We start from the raw sequence: 20,045 nt of genomic DNA on the forward strand, positions 1-20,045 counted from the left end.
GATCAAGGAATCGCGAGGGTAAAGACAGAAAGGGAGCTGGTGAGACAGGCATCTTGGTCCAAGGGCTCGGGCAGTGTCCAGGTGAAGGACCCGGTGTTGCGTTGGGCCCCACCCGGTTATTTCCGTTCTTTCCAGGTTAGACTGAGTGAGTAACCCCTTAGGATATAAAAAAAAAGGGCCTCGAGGAACGGAATGTGTCCTGAGAACAGTCGCGAACGGCAGCGAGGCCAGAAAAGGATGCAGGATGCCAACAGCAGCCATCATTATGGCGGCCGCGCCGGGAGCAAGCGGTCGACTCGCTTTCCCAGCGGCTCCCGCGGTCCGCAGGGCCGAGAGTCCACTGGCTCTGGCGTGCGGGGGCGGGGCCGAAGCCGGAAGTCACGTGCCGTGACAGCGGCTGGGGTGAGGCCCGCGGCGCGGCAGTGGCTGCTCGGGGCTGTGTCTGTGGGAGGCTCCGCGGCGATGGCCGTGGACACTCTGTCGCCCGACTGGGACTTTGATCGCGTGGACGACGGCTCTCAGAGTAAGCCCCGGGATCGGGCGAGGCGGGCCGGGCGGCGCTGCGGACGGAGGGCGGCGCGCTGCGGCGCCGCGCTGCGCAGCCGCCCTCTCGGGACCCTCCCGCGGGGTGGGACTGGGGCGCGCTGCGTGACCGTGGGGTCGCGTCTGGCCGCGCACTCGCACCCCGCGTCCCTCCCGGTATCGGTGACCGGCCATCGGTGCCATCGGTGGGGAGTCCCGCGCGAGGCCAGCCTCCCCGGTTGTCCATCCCGTCCCAGGGTTTGCGCCAGATGCTCAGCCTTCAGTTCTAGAAGAGTCTGGGTTCCCGTTTCGGTTTCCTGTTTTTCTTTGCTTCTCAAGCCAACTTTTGAAGTTTGGATTCACGTTCTTAGAACCAGAGAGACAGCTAAAAACAGCTCTTTCTGGCCTTAAAAAAAAAATCAACCAACACAGGAATATCTTATCCCTTCTCGGCCCTTTATTGATTTTTAAATAGCTGAAAAGGTTTTTAAATCTATTTTAACTTTTTAAAAAATCAGATCTGCTTCGCAGTTGCCTCATGACGTCAAGTCCAAGTTTATGTTTAAAATCACTTCCAACCCCAAAAGCTTCATAGTTTGTTTCAGCATAAATGGTCAAGCCAAACTAATGGGAGGTTGATTTGTTTGTTTCTGTGTGATAGAAGATAAATTGGGGCGAGTTGCCCGAGAACTTTTTAAATGCATACCTTTCCCAAAAGTAGGAATGCCTTTAACAGTAAAGTACAGCTGCATTATGAATTATTTTACAGAGATACTAGAACATGTACAGATTTCTATGTAATTGTGTTTTATTTGCCTTTACATCTAGTTGAGCTATGTTCAAGGTGCTGGGCAGATCTTAAGATACTGGTCTTAGTCAGCCTAAAGAAAAATCTAGATGGAAGGATAGTAACCCCCACCCCCCACCCCTCATTGAGCGCTGAGGTCCCTTACCTTAGTTTAATCTAACCAAAGTTGGAATGAAGGTATACTGGGTCCCAGCTTTAAGTGGAATGAATGAATGGTCAGTTATTTAGACATAATCAGTTTTGTAGATGCTCAGGATTGGGGAAAGGAGTGGAAACAGGACGTGGGTGAGGACACAATATAAAAACCATGTATGTATGAAAATGCCATGGGGTGAAACTCATAATGTTGTTTACTAACTTTAAGAAGTAGTAGGAAAACTACAAGAAATGCAGTTTGTCGGGAGGGGGAGTATATTATGCACAGAGGGCCATTGGTTCTTAGTCTCTTCTTGTACTTGAACTTTTATGAGTTCATAGCTACTCGTTATCTTACTGGCAAGGAATTTAGTGTTGCTGTCGTTTACCTAGGTCTAACCAGGTGATCTCTTAGCATGTTTTTCTAGTACAGACTTTAAGAACCCATTTGCTGGTCAAACGATGCTTTGGTCATTTTCTGTGTAATAGAGTTAGACATTAACACGGGGTTGTTAGCAGTAGGTAAGAGGTCTCTCTGTGCCTGGCTTTCATTAATTTTGGGGCTGTGAATCATATCTAGACTAATTGTTTTCCAAAATTATCTAAGTGAGTGCTGTAATGAGACAGGCGTCTTAGTGAACTGAATCGATGCCCCTGATTCACAAACTCAGTTCAAAATAAAGGACAGATGTCTAGTCTATATTTCATGCAGTGTGAGTCAGAACATAGTTTATTTCATGACAGCTCCACACTTCAAATTTGAAGGAAAAAGCATTTTTTTTTTAGAAGACAAAGACTGAGTAAAGTTATACACATCAGTAAAAGAAATGAATTGGAATTTAATTTTTGGGATAAGTAATAATTCTTAGGTATAAGATGAAATATTTTATAATTTCACTGAATAGGCATATGAAAAATCCAGCTATTTCTGGTGGTTCTAAACTTAAAGTTACCTATTAATATGTAAATTCTGTAAATCCCAGCTATCTTTTTTTTTTTTTAATATTGTTTTATTTTACATGTGTGCACAGAGTCTACAGAGGCCTGAAGGTGGTGTTGGATCCCCTGAATCTAGAGTTAACTGCCACATGGGTGCTGGGAACCAAACCCCTGTCCTCTGGAAGAGCAGCTAGAGCTCTTAGTAGGCAAGCTCTCTCCCCATCCTCCCTCAAGCAGCCAGTCTGTTTTATCTGGTTTTTATATCTTGATTATAATAGCTAAAGAATTGAACAAGTAAAGCATTTGGTAAGCAGTATTCGCAACATTTTCCTGTGTATAGAATTAGCCAACCTTTTAAAGTTTGCTCTGTAACAACACAGTTTGTACCTGCTCCCATAGTTGATTGTCTTTGCAACATAGCTGTGTGTGACTCAAAATGATAGTGTAGTATCTGGACCCAGAGTTGTCTGAGGCACAGTTAGAAGCCCCAGATGCTAAGGTATGGGGCTGCAGCTTTTCAAGTACCTGCACATATTTGAAGAAGATTCAAAGCTGAACGCCTTTCTAACTTTGGAACTTCACTTCCGAGAAGTGAGGTGTTCCCTAGTAATAATTAACAGTGTTTACTGCAGTTTGTGAGATTACTTGAAACTAGCATTCTGCCATTTATTACTTGTAATTGTAACACACTGTTTTAAAAATGTAGAAATCCATGCTGAAGTCCAGCTGAAGAACTACGGGAGGTTCCTTGAGGAGTACACATCTCAGCTGAGAAGAATTGAGGACGCCCTAGATGATTTGATTGGTGATGTTTGGGATTTCAATCTTGATCCTATAGCATTAAAGGTCTGAATTTATTTCATTAAAAATGTATATGGATATATGTTTATTTTAGGGCATACTACCTCTTGCGTTAAAAGTAGACAATATGTTTTCATTTAAAATCTAAGAGTGAATGAAATTGGTAACTTCCCCCACCTTGTTAAGCTACATAATTTTAAAGATTTGTTTTCTGAAAGAATGACAAAAACTTAAAATATAGTAACACAAACTCCAGACATGTGACCATTGTTTTATACATAGTCAAATATATAGATTTTTAAGGATGTCTCATTGAATTTTGCTGAATTACAGAGCTCATCTACCTCATATTCAAATGAAGATATAAAATATTTCTTTCATTCACCAATAGTGCCTTTTGACTTGAATGAACTTGGGGGGGGGGGTCTTAATGTGGGAATGCTTTTTTTTTTTCTTGATAGGGTTATTTTGTGTAGCCCTGGCTGTCCTGGAACTCACTCTGTAGACCAGGCTGGCCTCGAACTCAGAGACCTGCCTACCCCTGCCTCCCAAGTGCTGGGACTAAAGGTATGCACTGCCACTGCCTGGAGTGGGAGCGCCTTCAGCTTCTTGAATGCTAAGAGGTACAGGTGTGCACCATAATGCGTGGCTTTAGTTCACCCATGTGTATTGCACAGCTTAGTGGTTTTAAAAAAGTATATTCTCAGAACTCATTGTCCATTGCCATCATCCATTTACAACATTTTCACCTAAAAAGGAAATCCTGTACCCAAGTCAAGTCACTGCCCTCCTCGTCCCCTCCACAAGCATCCCCTAGACACAGGCCACCCATCAGTTACTGTATGTCTCTGTGGCTTTGTCTCCGTTAGATGTTTTCCATATGTGAGATCATGTGGTATGTGAGTGTTCCTGCTTGGTGTTTGACTTAACTATGTTTTTACAGCTCCTCTGTGGTGTAGCCAGTGTTATTACATGCATATTTTTTAAACTGATGAATGGTGTTCTGTTATATGGAACGCTCTTGCCAAATAGTTATCCATTCACTGGGGATAGACATTTAGGTTTTCCACTTTTGGCTGTTGGAAATTATGCTGCTTATGTGTCTGAAGTTTTTATGTAGTCATGTCATGTTGTGTGCGCGCACACACACACACACACACACTCAAACACACTCAGAAGTAGAATTATTGCGTCCTCTGGTAACTATGCGTAACTTTCTGAGGATTTTATTTTACACATACTTTGGCATGGTGTGTGTGGAGCCTGTTGGAGTTGGTTCTTTTCTTCTGGATGGGTTCTGGGCATTGAACTCAGATCATCTGACTTGGTGGCAAGTGTCTTTTCCCATTGAACCCCATTTTGCTGGCCCCTTTCTCATCTTCCAGACTATTTCCGGATGTGGCTGCACTTTTACTATCCCTAACAGTAATATATAGGAGTTTGGGTTTCTCAACATTATTACCAACATTTAAGATCATAGCCATCTTCGTGAGTGTGACATGAAACTTATTGGTTTTGTGAAAGATTTGAATTATCTCAGCTTTTCTCTTCTACCGATAGAAGCTTTCAAAGGTCTCTCGGTCCTCATATACAGCCATTTCCCTCCCCACTTACTCTGGGATCTGTCTTTAGTCCCTTTATTGGGCAATTATTTTGTGTTCCTGTTCTACAAGAGTCATAGACTCAGATAAGATCTCTATAGAAATTACAAAGTAAATGAGAGAAGTAATTTTTAACTTATATACTTTATTGTTAATATGTAACTAAAAGAAAGGCCTGTTTTTCATGTAGTAGAAAATTAGTTTTAGGTGATAATCAGAAAAGCGTTATGAGCAAGATAGAAATGAACTGATTTAGATGATAAAATGCCAACACTGTATTTTGTTTCTGAGCATTGGGTTTATTCTTTTCTCCAGTGTTCTGCTTTGTGATAACTCCAGTTTGGCTCTTTTAGTTACAGTAGTTTATTAAGTGTATGTTTACATATCAACTTCCAAACTGATGGAGCTCACTGTTAGTATGTTTTTAGTGTTTTCACACCATTGTCCTAGAGCATGGCTAGAACCAACATTGTGCTGTGAGTATTGTGTTGTGTTGAAGGTGTTTCTTCTTGAGTGTATTGTACTCTCCTTACTTTTTTGAGATTATCTTAAACATAATAGTTGAGATGATGGTAATGCTAAATATAGTCTCACACAAGTTAAATTAATTAATTTAATCCCATGTATTTAGAATTTCAGTGTTTTTTTTTCCCCCAAGTTAAGAACTGCTCTTTCTGTTTGCTTCTGTAGCTTCTGCCCTATGAGCAGTCTTCCCTTTTGGAACTCATAAAGACTGAAAACAAGGTATGTGACCCTTACCTAAAGTGTACTTAGAAGCTCCTCTTACTGGTTATAATGTACTCTTTCTGTTTTCACTTACAAAACCAGGTCCTGAACAAAGTCATCACTGTTTATGCGGCACTTTGTTGCGAGATCAAGAAATTAAAATATGAGGTAATTGTTAACATTCTTTAAGATCATCTAAAAGTAAGTGTAGGTGTAGTGTGCAATAAATTCTGACCACTGAATGATCTACTTAAAATGATAGTAATGCTAGCAGTCCTAATAGTACTGTGACCCCAGCATTCACTACGTGCATTGGTAACGCTGAGATGACAAGGCAGGTGAGGGAAAGGTGAAGAAATTAGGGCTTCAGCAGGTGTCACTGATAGTCTGCACACCTCCAGAGTGGGCAGTGATCTGCTTTGTGGAACTTTCCATATGTGTTTGGAACCACCTAACTTTGGTGGATATTAGTAGGCTTCATTTCTTTCCTTTTATATTCTATAACTGCTGACTGATGTGGGAAGCTGTGGGTGATGAGGGTGGTCACATGACCAAGTGAAGGCTGAAGCGGGAGGCTGAGCTTTCAGCTTCAGCACTTGTCTCTGTTACTGTAAAGAGAAGCTGAATTTGTTTGAAAGCTGTTGTTTCTGAATTTTGAAGAAATTTATCTGTAAATGATGGAGTGTTGTGTTTTTAGAGAATTAAGAATTAATTAATTCTTAATTAAGAGCATAAGAGCTCTTAATTAAGAGCATAAGAATTTGAAAGCAACCTTTTAAATTATTTTAATTTCCTTAAACAGGCTGAAACTAAGTTTTACAATGGTCTTCTGTTTTATGGTGAAGGAGGTAAGTCAAAATTTTAGAATTGCATTTGTTGTTCCCTTTTAAGAAACTTTAGTGAACAGAAAGCTAAAAGACTATTCTAGAACTCACATGACTGTAGAGTGTATAGAGAAACAGCCAACACATTTAAATAGTTTATTTATTTATTTATTTGTGCGTGCGTGCGTGCGTGCGTGCGTGCGTGCGTTCACAGAGCTACTCTTGTGGGTGCTGCAAACCTAATTTTGGTCCTCTGGAAGAGCCAAATGCTCTTAGCTGCCGAGCCATCTCCAGCTGCTAAAGTTTCTTTGTTGTTTACTGGTTTGGTTAAATAAGTGAGGAGTGGAATGGCCAGGCAGCAGCACAGTCTCTGGGGCCATGGATGGTCAGTGAGGAAGGCCTGTGTGGACAGAGCTTTGGGTCCGTCCGCTTGGCATGGAGGCATGACTGTTTGAAGGTGTAACTAGTTCATGACATGTCATTTTTCTCTTTAGTGTAAAAGTCTAGTGTTTTTAGTACTGTGTGAGAGTGAAAGAATATTATCTTTTGTCTTTGTTGTTGAATTTAAATAAAAAGCCTGAAGTAAATTTGCTGCTTTTTAAAGCTACAGATTCCAGCATGGTGGAAGGTGACTGCCAAATTCAAATGGGGAGATTTGTTTCATTCTTACAGGTAACTCCTTTTTTTGTTTTGTTTTTGTTTTGTTTTAATCTCTTTAAGGGAACTGATTTTTACTCTCTCTCAAAGTGTTTGTTTACTTATTTGAGACAGGGTCTTACTAGGTAGCATTGGCTGTCTTTGTAGACTAGGCTGGCCTCAAACTTGTAAAAGATTCACCTGGCCTCAGCTTCTTCACATTCTGGGATTAAAGGTGTGTACCACTGTACCATTCATGGCTGAGCTTTTTAAAATTTTTCCTCAAAATTACACATAATTTAGAGGTTCTGGAACCCTCAATTTCTGAGGTCTTGTGTCTTCTGAGAGTGAACCGTTTACTTAGCATGAGCTTACAGTGTAGGAGATCATGACTCGTAAATGATCTATGAGGGATTTTTGGGGAATAAGGTATCAGGAGACCTGAACAATTCAGAAATTGTTTTAATATATTATCCTTTGTATGTAACTTGTATAATTTCATTTATGGATAGTTTATAATCTTTTTTAAATGTAAAGATATTTTTTTGTGGAGACGGAGAAATGGCTCAGTTACTAAGAACACTTGCTGCTCTCCCAGAGGACTGGGGTTTAATTCCCAGAACTGATCCCCCATGATGGCTCACAACTGTCTATAACTCTATTTCCAAGAGATTCACCCAGCACTCTCTTCTGGCTTGGGCACTAGGCACTCTTGATGTACAGGCATACATGCAAACAAGACCCATACACATAAAAGTAAAATAAAAGTTTTAAAAATTTTGTTTTTGTGTGGTAGAGGTGGCTCATTGGTTATGAGCATGTACTGTTTTTGCAGAGGACCTCAGTTCAGTTACTCGCACCCTTACTGGGGGCTCATAACTATGTGGAACTTAGATGACTCTAGGGATCCAGTGTCTGTGGTCTCCATGGGCACCTGCACACACAGGTGCATACATATATATAGGCACACACATACACACATGCTGGAGAAAGAAACTAGACTTTTTTGAATTATCTTTGCTATTATTATAAACTCTGCATGTGCACGCAAGCACAGACACACACACACACACACACACACGGTTGATCACACAGGAATTGGAAAGCTGGAAGAACAAAATAGTGAAGACTTCTGGAAGAATCGGGTCACATTTCCTCATCTAGGAAGAGAAGAAAGATGGTTATGTTTGTGAGATGAAGTCTGGCAGCTTAGGGAGACAATCTGCACGTAACTAGCTAGCGCTCTGGTCGGATGCCGCTGCCTCTGAAAAGCAGTGTGGGCTAGGTTGAGAGTGCTGAAAGAAGCGGTCCAGCTCTGCTGTGAGCTGCCTCTGTGGGGGTGAACTAGTAGATTATCTGATGGAAACAGGGAGAGACTGGGAAGGACAGCCTTTGCTGCTTCACGTTGTCAGAACCTGACGGCAAGTCTGCTGCCCTAGGAAGGCTGCTGCAGAAATGCGGTTTGAAGAGTCAGTGAATGTGAATTTTTATTAAATATGTGTTTCTGTTGGTAATACTGTATTCGTTATGTATAATAAATTGAGCTCTTGGCCATTGTGCCATAATCCTCTAGGGGCTACTGATTCAAGCTCCCAGAGTCTAGCAAACATGACCTTTTCCTGTCTGTTCCTTGGTGTAGGGGTGGAGTCTGCTTCCTCTGGCTTGCCTTTATGTTTTGTTCATTTAGCCGTCAGCTTCTCTGTACCAAATTACCTATGTGAGATACCCCCTTTTACAGAAAAGTAAATGGTATTGATATATATTTACATATGTAACTCACAGTGGAGTGCATTTAGACAGTTAGAAGGTCACTGCAGTAAGACAAGTTAACTTGCCCACCATGTCACAGAGACCCTTATTTTGCTTGTATTGGCAAAAGCTTTGATGATATGAAGCTATGATACTATGCATATAATACATAATTATGTACAAGTGGCTATTATATACATTGATTGAGAATCACTAGTGTGGAATGCTACAAGACCTAAAATTGTTTGAACACTAATAAAACATCACCAATGGAAAATTCTGTACCCCAAGGTGTATACATATATACATATACATATACATATATATATGTATAAATGAGTTTTGTGTTTAGATTTGTTTCTATTCCCTGGCTAAGATATCTTATCACCTATGTGCAGATACTCTTGAATGGAGAAAACTCTGCAGTCTGCAGTACTTCTGGTCTGGAGCATTTAGACCAGGGTGTTTAGCTTATACAGGCTAGCACTGCCTTGCTGTGTTCTCTGTCTGACAGTAACATGGCAACTGTATCTCTGTTCTCGGTCTGGCAGTAACATGGCTACTGTATTTGTGTTTCAGCTCGCTTTCTCAATGTATCTTTGCCCAGTCTTTCATGTTTTCATTGTTGTCCCTTTCCTTGCATTCCTTTAGACCTCAGGTAGTCATGTTCTATACAGCACTGTGGTGCCACAGTATGTGTGTAAGAGTGCCGTATGTGTTGATTGTCCAAGAACACAGTGTCTTTAAAACAGTGCCTGGAGCTAGTGATGCTCTTCAGGTATCTGAAGGAAAGGAGCAAATGGCTGTATCTGGATTCTGGTTTGTTTTTTTTAACCATCTGACAATCTTTTAATTGATGTTTTTTTCTGTTTCTTTCTCATGGAATCTTTCTGTATCTGCACTGATTTCTGCTTTTTTGTCATGCTTTCTGTTTTTTTTTTTTATCTTCCTGTTACCATTTAACCTTCAGAAGTTTAATAACAAATGCAAAACAAGCTGTTTGAAATTACAGGCTGTTAGGTAGCATGTTCAAAATGCCTGTATTGCAGCACTCCCAGCACTAAAGGCTGAGATAGGATCATGAGTTCAAGACTAGTCTGGCCTATATAGCAAAAACCTGTACAAAAAAACTCTTTAAAGTTCAAAGACTTTAAGTTGTGTTTAGGTCTCACTAATAGCTGTGTAAAAAGTTCACTGTCCAGACATTATCTAATGTATTCCATGAAGTAAGTGTGTGTGCGTGTGGGTGTGTGTATTGGAAACTGCTCTTGTTGGTGGGGGAGACCAACACATAAAAAGCAGTGAATATTATTGTTCAGGGCTTACAGTTTAGAATAGATGAAGGTTTAATAAGGTTTTAAGTATTTTAAATGGAAATTTGTTTTATAAGGTTAAAAGTTGAGAGCTTTAAAAAACACTGTCAGAAAGTCTAGGTATGGTAGATCTGAGTTAATAATAACTGATAAATACTCTTGGGATAAGTGATATGCACTTGTATGTGCCAAGCTATCTATCTATCTATCTATCCATCTACCTATCTATCTATATGTTTTTTTTTAAAGAATTATTTATTGTCCATATATTAGTAGTACACTGTAGCTGTCCTCAGACATACCAGAAGAAGGCAGGTAGAGGCAGGTAGAACTTTGAGTTTGAGGCTAGCCTGGTCTACAGAGCGAATTTTAGGACAGCCATGGCTACACAAAGAAACCCTGTTTTGAAAAAAAAAAAAAAAAAAACAACAACACAACAAAAGATGACAAGGGAAGTGATTTAGAGTGACTTGTGGAGATTGCTTTCTGTCCTTGTGACACTTGTAGGCTGGCAGTCATTGTCACTCTTCAGATCTTCATTTATTTACAGGGAAGGGATGATTGGCCCTGCCATTTAGGAGCTGCATGAGTGACTGAAACAGTAGACTCAGAAAATGGTGAAATCGTGAAATGCAGGGGCAGCAGAGGGAGGAATGACCTGGCCTTCAGGAGTTGAGGGAAGTGTTGATTGCTTGAGGGATTCTGAGCTCTGGCTGCTGGATAACTTTGGTTGTGTTACAGCATCCAGCCTAAATATCCCGACACTGACAAAGCAGTCTTGTAATGCGTACTCACCATGTCATTTCAGGAACTGTCCTGCTTTGTGACGAGGTGCTACGAAGTGGTGATGAATGTCATCCACCAGCTGGCTGCCCTGTACATCAGCAACAAGTAATGCGCCATAGGGTTAGGCTGTTTTATAAAACAGCAGCAAGGACTTTCTGGAAAAATAGTTAATAGAAATAACTTACTATTTGTGTACTCAGTATACATGCTTAGGACGTTCAGACACTACTGGAGGTTGCGTTCCTTTTTTAAGGTGTGTACGTATAGATAAGTGAGATTCTGTTCTCACCAAGCTTATGAACCTGATTTTGTCTGAATGAGAATATTGGCAAAAAAGTTTTAAAGACCTTTCGCCATAGAAAAGAGCTGATGCAGAATTAACCACTCATGTGTGTTTGTTTTTCCCTGTGTACATTAGTGGCTCTCTGCTGTTTCATAAAGTTATGTGACTTTTCGTAAATAGGACATAAAGTTGAATGAAATGGGGCTTATTATTGTAGTATAGCCCTAGAAGTTTGATGCCTTGCTTCTCAGTAAGAGTGAGAACTGAAGAACGAGTCTGACATGTGCTTAAGGGTCTTTTCTCAAGCACCAGTTTTGATAGAGTAAGAGACTGTAGCTGATAATTGAGAAATCCCAATAGTTGAATAAGTTTTTCCTTCTACTTTGATGCCAAGGCACATTCTTTCAGTTTAAAAAGCAAGGTTACTCATTGGCACGTTATCAGGTCTTTAACCCATGATGGCACAGCAAGCAAGGGTAGCCCAGGCTCTGCTCTGGCTTGTGCCTGCAAGTTTATGACAAATACATGCTACAGTTCTAAGAGCCTGTATTTAAACTTGGATGTTATTTTATTATAGGATAGGACCCAAAATTATAGAGACAACTGGAGTACATTTTCAGGTAAGAGTTAATTTTTCTACTTTTCTTAGGTATTTGACCAATTAGGACATACACTAATGCTAGCATGCCACCCCTGTTTCTGTCGCCGTTGTCTGTCTAGTTGATGAGCCATCACTTGCTATGACCTGGCACTCGTATTTTTCCCCGGTAGTGCTCCCCTGCAGGTTTTCTGTGGTCAACAGACAAATCTTTAGCATCACAATTATGGAGAAAATATTAGGCAAAATATACTCGATTTAGGCTAGTGGTACCAGTTGAGGGTTAGAACTGTATCTTAATAAACCAATTGATCCCTCCTTTCACTAATTTAATCATTAACCCAATGTGTTTTTCTTTAAAAGTTCACATGAGACTTCTAACTAGTGACTAAATGATAATCATTAAAGGTTTTTTGACAGACTATGTATGAGCACTTGGGAGAACTGCTAACAGTTTTACTTACCCTGGATGAGATTGTTGATAATCATGTCACTCTGAAAGACCATTGGACTATGTACAAAAGGTAAGTACGCCAACCAAGTACGCCAACCAAAATGCTTTTAGTTGTTTTACTTTGTACGGCTCATGTGATAGTTCCAGTAGTAAAAATTAGAGTACTAATTCTGATTCTTTAAAAGACCTAGAGCTCTATACTGAAAAGGAATATGTATATGTGTTTATGTCTCCCTGTTTCATGTGTGTCTGTACATGGCTAAGAGGGCATTGGATGCCCTGGAACCAGAGTCCTAGGCTGTTGTGAGTCACCTGATGTGGGTGCTGGGAAGCAGACTCAGGTGTCCTCTGTAAGCACTCAAGTATTTCTCTGGCCCTGTCCAGTGTTTTCATGAGCACAGTCGGCCATGTTTGTAGATAGGTTTTGTTCTCAAACTGTTGCAGTATGGTTATAATTTGTTCTTTGCACTGAACTCTGTTCAAGTGAAGGTTTGTGCCACACATTTATTAAACATGCTGGAACAGTCTTTGACATTTCTATTCAGTTTACATACAAATAGTCACTAAATGTTTGGTACATGGAGAACAACAGGCAATCGAACTTAAGGGGGTAAAGAGAGGATAAAAATTTTACTAGGGTTGCTCTGTTTACATTTTCTGTGTGAAGAGCCAGGTAAGAATAATACATAAACATTTTTTTTCTTGGGATATTTTTAACTTTTAAGAATTTGTTAGGTAGATGTAAGATCTTTCTTTAAATCTTCTACAAGGTTGCTGAAATCTGTCCATCACAACCCTTCAAAATTTGGGATTCAGGAAGAAAAATTAAAGCCCTTTGAGAAGTTCTTGCTGAAGCTGGAAGGGCAGTTGCTCGATGGAATGATATTTCAGGTAAGTAGGGCTGTGTCAGGGGCAGCATGTGAGCTCTTAGAGGTCAGGGCACATCAGAACTACAGTAGGACACTTCTGTAGAATACTTTTGAATTTCTTTTCCTTAGAAAGTGCTTTGGCTTTTAAAAAATAGTCACTATTAGTATATAAAAGCATAACTCAATATATAGTAATAAATAAAATAAAAAGTTACTTAAAATGAAGGCTTTAAAAATTAAACTGCAAAAATATAAATGGAATCAGGCATGGTGATGTATGCCCTTATAATCCCATCTCACAGGAGGCTGTGCAAGACTTAAGGCCAGCTTCTGGTACAAAGTGAGTTCCAAGTCACCTTGAGATGCATAGGAGACCCCATCTCAAGAGAAAACAGAGACAAAAATATGAGGGTTTCAAAGTCTAAGGCATAATCATTTGCATTAAATATTGTCTGTTATTAGCTTCTAGATTTAGGTTTTTAAGATTGCCTTTAAAAAGTCTGAAGGGCTGGGGATGTAGCTGAGTGGTAGAGCACTCACTTCCTTGGCATGCTCAGGGTTCTAACCCTGTAAAGGAACAACTCAGAACCCAAAGCAAACAATAGAAAAGCTTAGTTAGTTCTTCCTGCACCAGTGGGTGTGATTTGGATGTACACAGATAGGGTGCCTTCTAAATGAAAATGCACTGGAACCAGGTAAAAACATACTACTCATTCTATGGATAGACCCTCACAGTGCTGCCAGAAATCCCATTCCATCTACTCTGTCTGATTCATGTCACTTTTGGTTTTATATTATCACAGTTTTGACAGATTGGCTCCAGCTCTTTCTTTTTAAAATCAGTTTCTCTCTTAGATATAAAAATTAGTAATCCCTTAGATGCAAAATGTAGTTATTTTAGCTCTTTTTTTCCTGGGACATTTCTACACATACAGTATGTGAAGAGCTGGGCAGTGACCCTGCCTGTTATCTCCTAGCATTGGAAAAGTCTAACAGGATTATCATAAATATGAGGATGGCCTGGGCTACAGAGTGAGACCCTGTGCGCACGCACACACACCTACCTCCTAAAGGGTGGCACTCTGAACAAGATGTTGCATGTGGAGAGATGACTCAGCAGTTAGGAGTGCTGGCTTGAAGAGGACCTGGGTTTGATTCTTAGTACCTACATTGTGGTTCACAACTATCAGCAACTCCAGGTTCAAGGTATCTGGCACCCTCTCTGGCCTCTGTAGGCAGTGCATGCCTATGGTGCAGAGACATACATGTCGGCAAAACACTCAAACATGTAAAATTTTAAAAATGATTTCAGCTAGGAGAGGTGGCACACAATGTTAGTCCCAGCATTTGGGAGGCAGATCTCTGAGTTTGAAGTCATCCTGGTCTACATAATGGGCTACATGGACCCTTTCTCAAAAAAAAAAAAAAAAAACCCAAAACCTCAAACCCCTCCTTCCCAGTGTGTCAGCCATGGTTCCTTCCATTCATCTCTGAGCTTTACTCTGTCTCTTCCTTTGGGGTGTGAGTGCCTTATAACTGGCACTCATAAGTCCATGCATGCACTTATCCCGTCAAAGGACACGAGAGCCGCATTTGATAGTTAGAACCACTACGGAAGAGTTTCACCTCACCAAGCTGGTGCTGGCTTGTTACGGAGAGTCTGAGTTCCTGTTCAAATGTCTCCTGTGTAGGCCTGTATCGAGCAGCAGTTTGATTCTCTCAATGGAGGAATATCTGTGTCGAAGAATAGCATTTTTGCAGAAGAGTTTGCACATAGCATTCGCTCAATTTTTGCAAACGTGGAAGCCAAGCTTGGTAATATACATTTCTTCTTTGACTAATTTATCAAGTTTATATTTCCTCAAGAAGCCAACTATTACCTGTTGTATTTCTATGGTGTTCCTTTATCAGGTGAGCCTTCTGAAATTGACCAGAGAGACAAGTATGTTGGAATTTGTGGGCTCTTTGTACTGCACTTTCAGATTTTTCGAACTGTTGATAAAAAGTTTTATAAGTCTTTATTGGACATTTGTAAGAAGGTAAGAAATTGAAACTTATTTTCAGTTTGCAATGTAAATTTTAATAAAGCTAGATATTTAAAAGGGCTAACATAAAAAGTTTATTTAAAAAAGAATAAGTTAAAAAAAGAATAATTTACTTTTTATGAAGTATAACTGTGTCAGAAAAAAATAGGGCTGGGGAGGTGTGTGGGTCATGGAGGATTAGTGCTTGTCGTTGGTCTGTCGTGAGGACTGGGAACCAGCCTCCCTCCAGAACTTAGGTAATGTGGTGCGAGCATGGCAGCCTGCCTTTAATTCCAGCAGTGCTGGTATATCTTCTAACTTCTGATACTACCTAGCATGGGTCAGAGGACTCTGGATGAATACAGTGGAGAAAAATGGAGGAAGACACCTAATATCCACCATAGGCTTCAGTGCCCACATGTGCACACATGTGTACCCGCACACAATACACATGCACATGGAAAAATAAAAGCAATGGTAGCATTGTTTTAAAGTACAAACACTCTTGAAATTAGCAAATACAATAAACGAAAATAACTGTTTCATATATATATATATATATATATATATATATATATTCACACACATACACACACACACATATATATGGAGGGTGTACTTAGTGTGTGTGTGTGTGCACATTAACTTTGTTTTATTTCTTGAGACAGGGTCTTGCTGTGCAGTGCAGGCTGGCCTCAGTCTCAGCCATCCTTCTGCCTCAACTTCCTGAGTGCTGGCATTGCAGGAGTGCACCCATGCCCTGACATGTTAACATCCTGTCAGTACTGTTACCATGGCCTTGCCTCCTCCTTCCTTTGGCTGTCCCCTTTGCCCTCATTAAATTGTTATTTTCATCTTCGCTATTTCCATGATAGGACACCCAGTTTCATAATTGAAACTTATTTTGTGTCTAGTACTATCAAATAATAACAACAATGAGGCCTTGGCTATATTTAAGGTTATTTTTTTTCTAGTATTTTATTAATATGCTCTGGCAGTAATATTATGAAAGGTTGAATTTCATCATGCTTTTTATATATTATTAATTATTGTGAAATCTGTTGTGTGTATGTCTGTGTGTGTGTTAATATTTAGGCAGAATAAAGTTGCTGTGCTTACCACCCACTTTTTGTTCTTTCTACAATAAGTGTGAGGGAAGACACACTAACACATTGAGACGTTGGTAACTGTTTTATGCGCTGCCTTCCCTGTGTGCCGTTGCACTCTTCAGCACAGCATCATGGGTCTGCTTTCTATGACGTTCCCTCTTCCTTCCCTTCAGGTGCCAGCCATCACTTTAACTGCTAATATTATTTGGTTTCCTGATAATTTTCTGATTCATAAAATGCCAGCAGCTGCCAAACTTCTAGACAGAAAAAGTCTTCAAGCCATTAAAATACACAGGGATACCTTCCTACAGCAGAAAGCTCAGTCACTTAACAAGTAAGTTTTATAAAACAACTGTAAAAAAGTGTTTAGATATTTGATACTGAAAGTACTTGAGTCACAAGATACTATGTAATAACAGACAATATTTACAGTTTCCGTATTGATTGTCTTTCACATTTCTGTATTAACTGACTTAGTGTATCTGGGTGTGCGTGTGAAAGAAGACAACTTGCAGGAGCTGGTTCTTTCTTACCGTGTGCTGCTCGGATCCAGATCCTGGGCTGTAGGCCTGCATGCATGGCAAATTCTAGTTCTAAGCGTCTCTCCAGTCCCCAGATTGATTTTTCAAGAACTTTGCTTTCTTTCTTAAAACTCAAAATTATTTTGTGTGTGTATATGTGTTTGGTGTGTGTAGTGTGTGTGTCATCTGATTGTTGTGTGTGTGTGTTGCTAGAGAGAACCCAGAAAGTGTCACCTTTTAAGAGGACCACAAACTGTAATGTCCCGAGAAGAGCTGGATGATGATATTAGAGGAGTGGGAAGCAAGCCTTCTCTGCCGAAGCCATTAGAGAAATCTGAGGAAAATGTAGTGGTGTCTCTGAATGTGTGTGGCATTCAGATTCACAAGGGAACAGATTTGACCTCTGTGGCTCTACCTAGAAGGCCTTTACTAGACTTTGAAGGGACAGTGACAGGTAAGGACAACATAGTTGCCAGTAGTGTGGACCTTTGGAAATGGAGCAGGCTTTGGACAAAAGATTGTAGCATTGAGTCACGGCCCCCGCCCCATCTTCATGGGGAAGAAATGAACATAAGTAAGTTCACTGTTAGGTCACAGGAATCTCCAGATACCTCACTGGTCTCATCTATAAGACACAGTAAGTAGGAACAGCCTGTGCAGCAGACACTCCTGCTCCTGGGATTGCCACTTCCTGAGGAAACTGGAATACTGAGATTAAACCTGAAGATTTAACAGCAGGTGGCACAGCCAGGCCGCCCACTCTTAAGTTTAAAGTGTCATGTGCTTCTCTCAGCTGTTTGCCATGACATCAGCTGAGGAGGGAAAGGCATACAGAAGTGAGCTTGCTGAGCTGGTATTCCAGCGTCTGCCATGTAGCTGTGTGGACCAAGTGTGCACAGCTGTGTGTGTGCCCAGGAGGCTGTTGGGAGGAATATCTAGTAAGTGGAGATTGAATGTTTTCTTTTCCAAGACCCCTTATCTGACAGAATTTTACCCCAAAGCGTTTTTATTTATTTACTTAATTACTTGTTTGTTTATTTTTAAGAGACAGAGTCTCTCTGCATAGCCCTGGCTATCCTGAAATTCACTGTGTGGACCAGGCTGGCCTTGAACTCAGAGATCTACCATGTCTGTCTCCTAGTGCTGGGATTAAAGGAGGGTGCCTTTATGTCTAGGCTTTGTAAGTTTAACACATTTCTGTAAAGTCAGGATAGAGTTCCATGATCTGAAAGGATGGTGGTGCTGGGTTTGTTGTTTTTTCCTTCCAGTTTCCTTGCAGTTGTGCCAGAGAACCCTAGTATTCACTCTGCTGTTGTAAAATGTAGGGGCAGGTGATTCTACCACTTGAGAGGAAGGTGTGAGGTGACCGCTGTCTGCAGGCAGTTCTGTTGTTGGAAGTGGAAAGGGACCTGGGGGCTGTCCTCTGCTCCCTGCTGTCAGTGCCCCTGACCCCTTCCTTGGACAGAGTTGGTGCACAGCTGCATTTTACCATTCCTGGGTTATCCCTGGCAAGACCTGCCTGTAGGGGTAGGAGGTTTGAGCTTTGAGCTTTTCCAGAGACCATCAAGTTCCCATGTAGAGACTGACACTGCTTTTACCAGTGCAGGGGATTATTTTTCCCTTACTATTTCCCAAATTTATACTTTAAAATGAAGCTAACAAATGGATAACTGAATCCCTCCCATCCGTTCCATCCAACAACAAGATAAGCTGGAACCTGGAGCAGTTTCAGTGTTTTTTATCCTTGAAAGGCAGTGATGATCCGCCATCTGGCTGTAAGAGTAGCAGCAGGACTGACAGAAAGCTCTGCTTCATCCATAGTGTCTGACCTGAGGCTGATTGAGCATGTTTTAGTATATGTTTCTATGGTCAGAATTGTTTTTTTCCGGCCCCAGTTTCCTGAGTGCTAGGGATTACATGTGACCTGCCTGCCATGAACAGTGCAGTGAGTCCTCTCCTCTCCATTTCCTTACCTCCTCCCTCCTCCTGCCCTGTCCCTCCCCCCTCGTCCTCTCCTCCCTCCGTCCTGTCCTCTCTTGCTGTCTTTGTTTGCTTCTGGGGCTTATCCTGACAGTATCATCATGTGCCGTTGATTGAGTATCTGCCATGGATTTGGGTTTCAATCCTGGCTCCTGATATGGGCAGGACATGTTACTTTGTGTGGCAGTTTCATCTTCTCTAAAATGAAGAACATAGTCCCTAGAGTTAAGTTTTGGGGAGGGAAAGGAGAGAGATTCACTGAGTGGGATAGAGGGGAGCAGAGAGAGAGGCTCACTGAATTGAAAGGTTCTTCAGGCAAGAGAATTAACTCACAGCCAGCACTGCAGGGCCCTGAAGTGTAAGATGCTTCAGTCCTGTTGGACAAAGCAGGATGTCCACCTAAAGGTTTCTAAGGGAAGACGAGGTATTGAGTTATGAGGAAGCAGATTTAGTTAATGTGTGACCTATACTGTGACTGAGGCAGGGGAGTGAGGCACATGTAACATGGATATGTGATGGGTCAGTGTAACCCATNCANATAAAAANAGTAAGGATTTTTCCCCCCCCCCCCCCCGCCCCCGCCCCAGTGACAGGCACGGGGTGAGTATATTTATACTTGCTTAAAGTCCTCCTGAGGGCCTGAGTTTTCTAACTACTGCCTAAGGTTAATATGGGGTTTGAATGAACTAGTTTGTGTCAAGTTTAGCATAGTTATTGGTATAGCATAAACATTCAAATTAGCTTTTAAATTTAGATTCTGGCTTCTTTTACTATTTTTGTACCTGGCTCTGTATGCCATGTATATGTAGGTGCCCACAGAGGCCGATCCCCTGGAGCTGGAGTTGTAACTTGAGTTGTGAGCTGCCATGTGGGTGCTGAGAACTGAACTCAGGTTCTTGGCAAGAGTAGGAAGTGCTCTTAACAGCTGAGCATCTTGCTAGCCTCTGTTCCCGTTGTTTTTACTCTCACTGAAGATGCTGTCCTCCTCCTTCTGCAGCCTGTGTTCCCATTGCTTTACTCTCACTGAAGATGTTGTCGTCTTCCTCCTGCATTGTTATAGCTGCTTTATAGATGTTTTCTTTACGATGGCTTATTTTTAACACATTAGGCAAAGTGATAGTGATCCTCTTAGAACCATTCATCTCCAGTGGCTTCTCTTAGTGCATGCTTTCCACAAGACCTTTCCTAGTCCCTTCCCCTTCTCCCACCCTCCCTCTACGTCTGATCTGCTTTTCTGTCCCTCCTCTTTGCACTCTAGCCATCCTGGGTTTTTGTTATTACTGAACAAGCTGGGTATAGTTCCCAAAGCCTTAGGGCTTTTGTACTTGTTTTGCACATCTTATTAACTGGCTAGATCACGGCTCAGA

At 41.2% G+C, this 20,045-nt stretch overlaps 1 protein-coding gene across 2 annotated transcripts in view; it reads left to right on the forward strand.

Annotated features, from left to right (window-relative positions):
- The first annotated feature begins 397 nt into the window (after positions 1-397).
- Washc4 (WASH complex subunit 4) overlaps positions 398-20,045 on the forward strand; it is a 51,963-nt gene continuing 32,315 nt past the window's right edge. The window contains exons 1-13 of one of the 2 annotated variants that reach the window (XM_021175190.2): positions 398-523; positions 3,111-3,250; positions 5,497-5,550; positions 5,635-5,700; positions 6,335-6,380; positions 6,961-7,028; positions 10,863-10,945; positions 11,701-11,743; positions 12,142-12,245; positions 12,946-13,066; positions 14,736-14,859; positions 14,956-15,083; positions 16,351-16,511. In XM_021175190.2, the coding sequence (XP_021030849.1) occupies positions 463-523; positions 3,111-3,250; positions 5,497-5,550; positions 5,635-5,700; positions 6,335-6,380; positions 6,961-7,028; positions 10,863-10,945; positions 11,701-11,743; positions 12,142-12,245; positions 12,946-13,066; positions 14,736-14,859; positions 14,956-15,083; positions 16,351-16,511 (1,199 nt within the window). In that variant the 5' untranslated portion in view covers positions 398-462. Of the gene's footprint in view, positions 524-3,110; positions 3,251-5,496; positions 5,551-5,634; positions 5,701-6,334; positions 6,381-6,960; positions 7,029-10,862; positions 10,946-11,700; positions 11,744-12,129; positions 12,246-12,945; positions 13,067-14,735; positions 14,860-14,955; positions 15,084-16,350; positions 16,512-20,045 lie in introns of those variants that run through there. The other variant, XM_029482449.1, reaches the window with a different exon arrangement.

The sequence above is a fragment of the Mus caroli genome, chromosome 10 (assembly GCF_900094665.2).
Source record: "Mus caroli chromosome 10, CAROLI_EIJ_v1.1, whole genome shotgun sequence".
In the NCBI taxonomy this organism is placed as follows: Eukaryota; Metazoa; Chordata; class Mammalia; order Rodentia; family Muridae; genus Mus; species Mus caroli.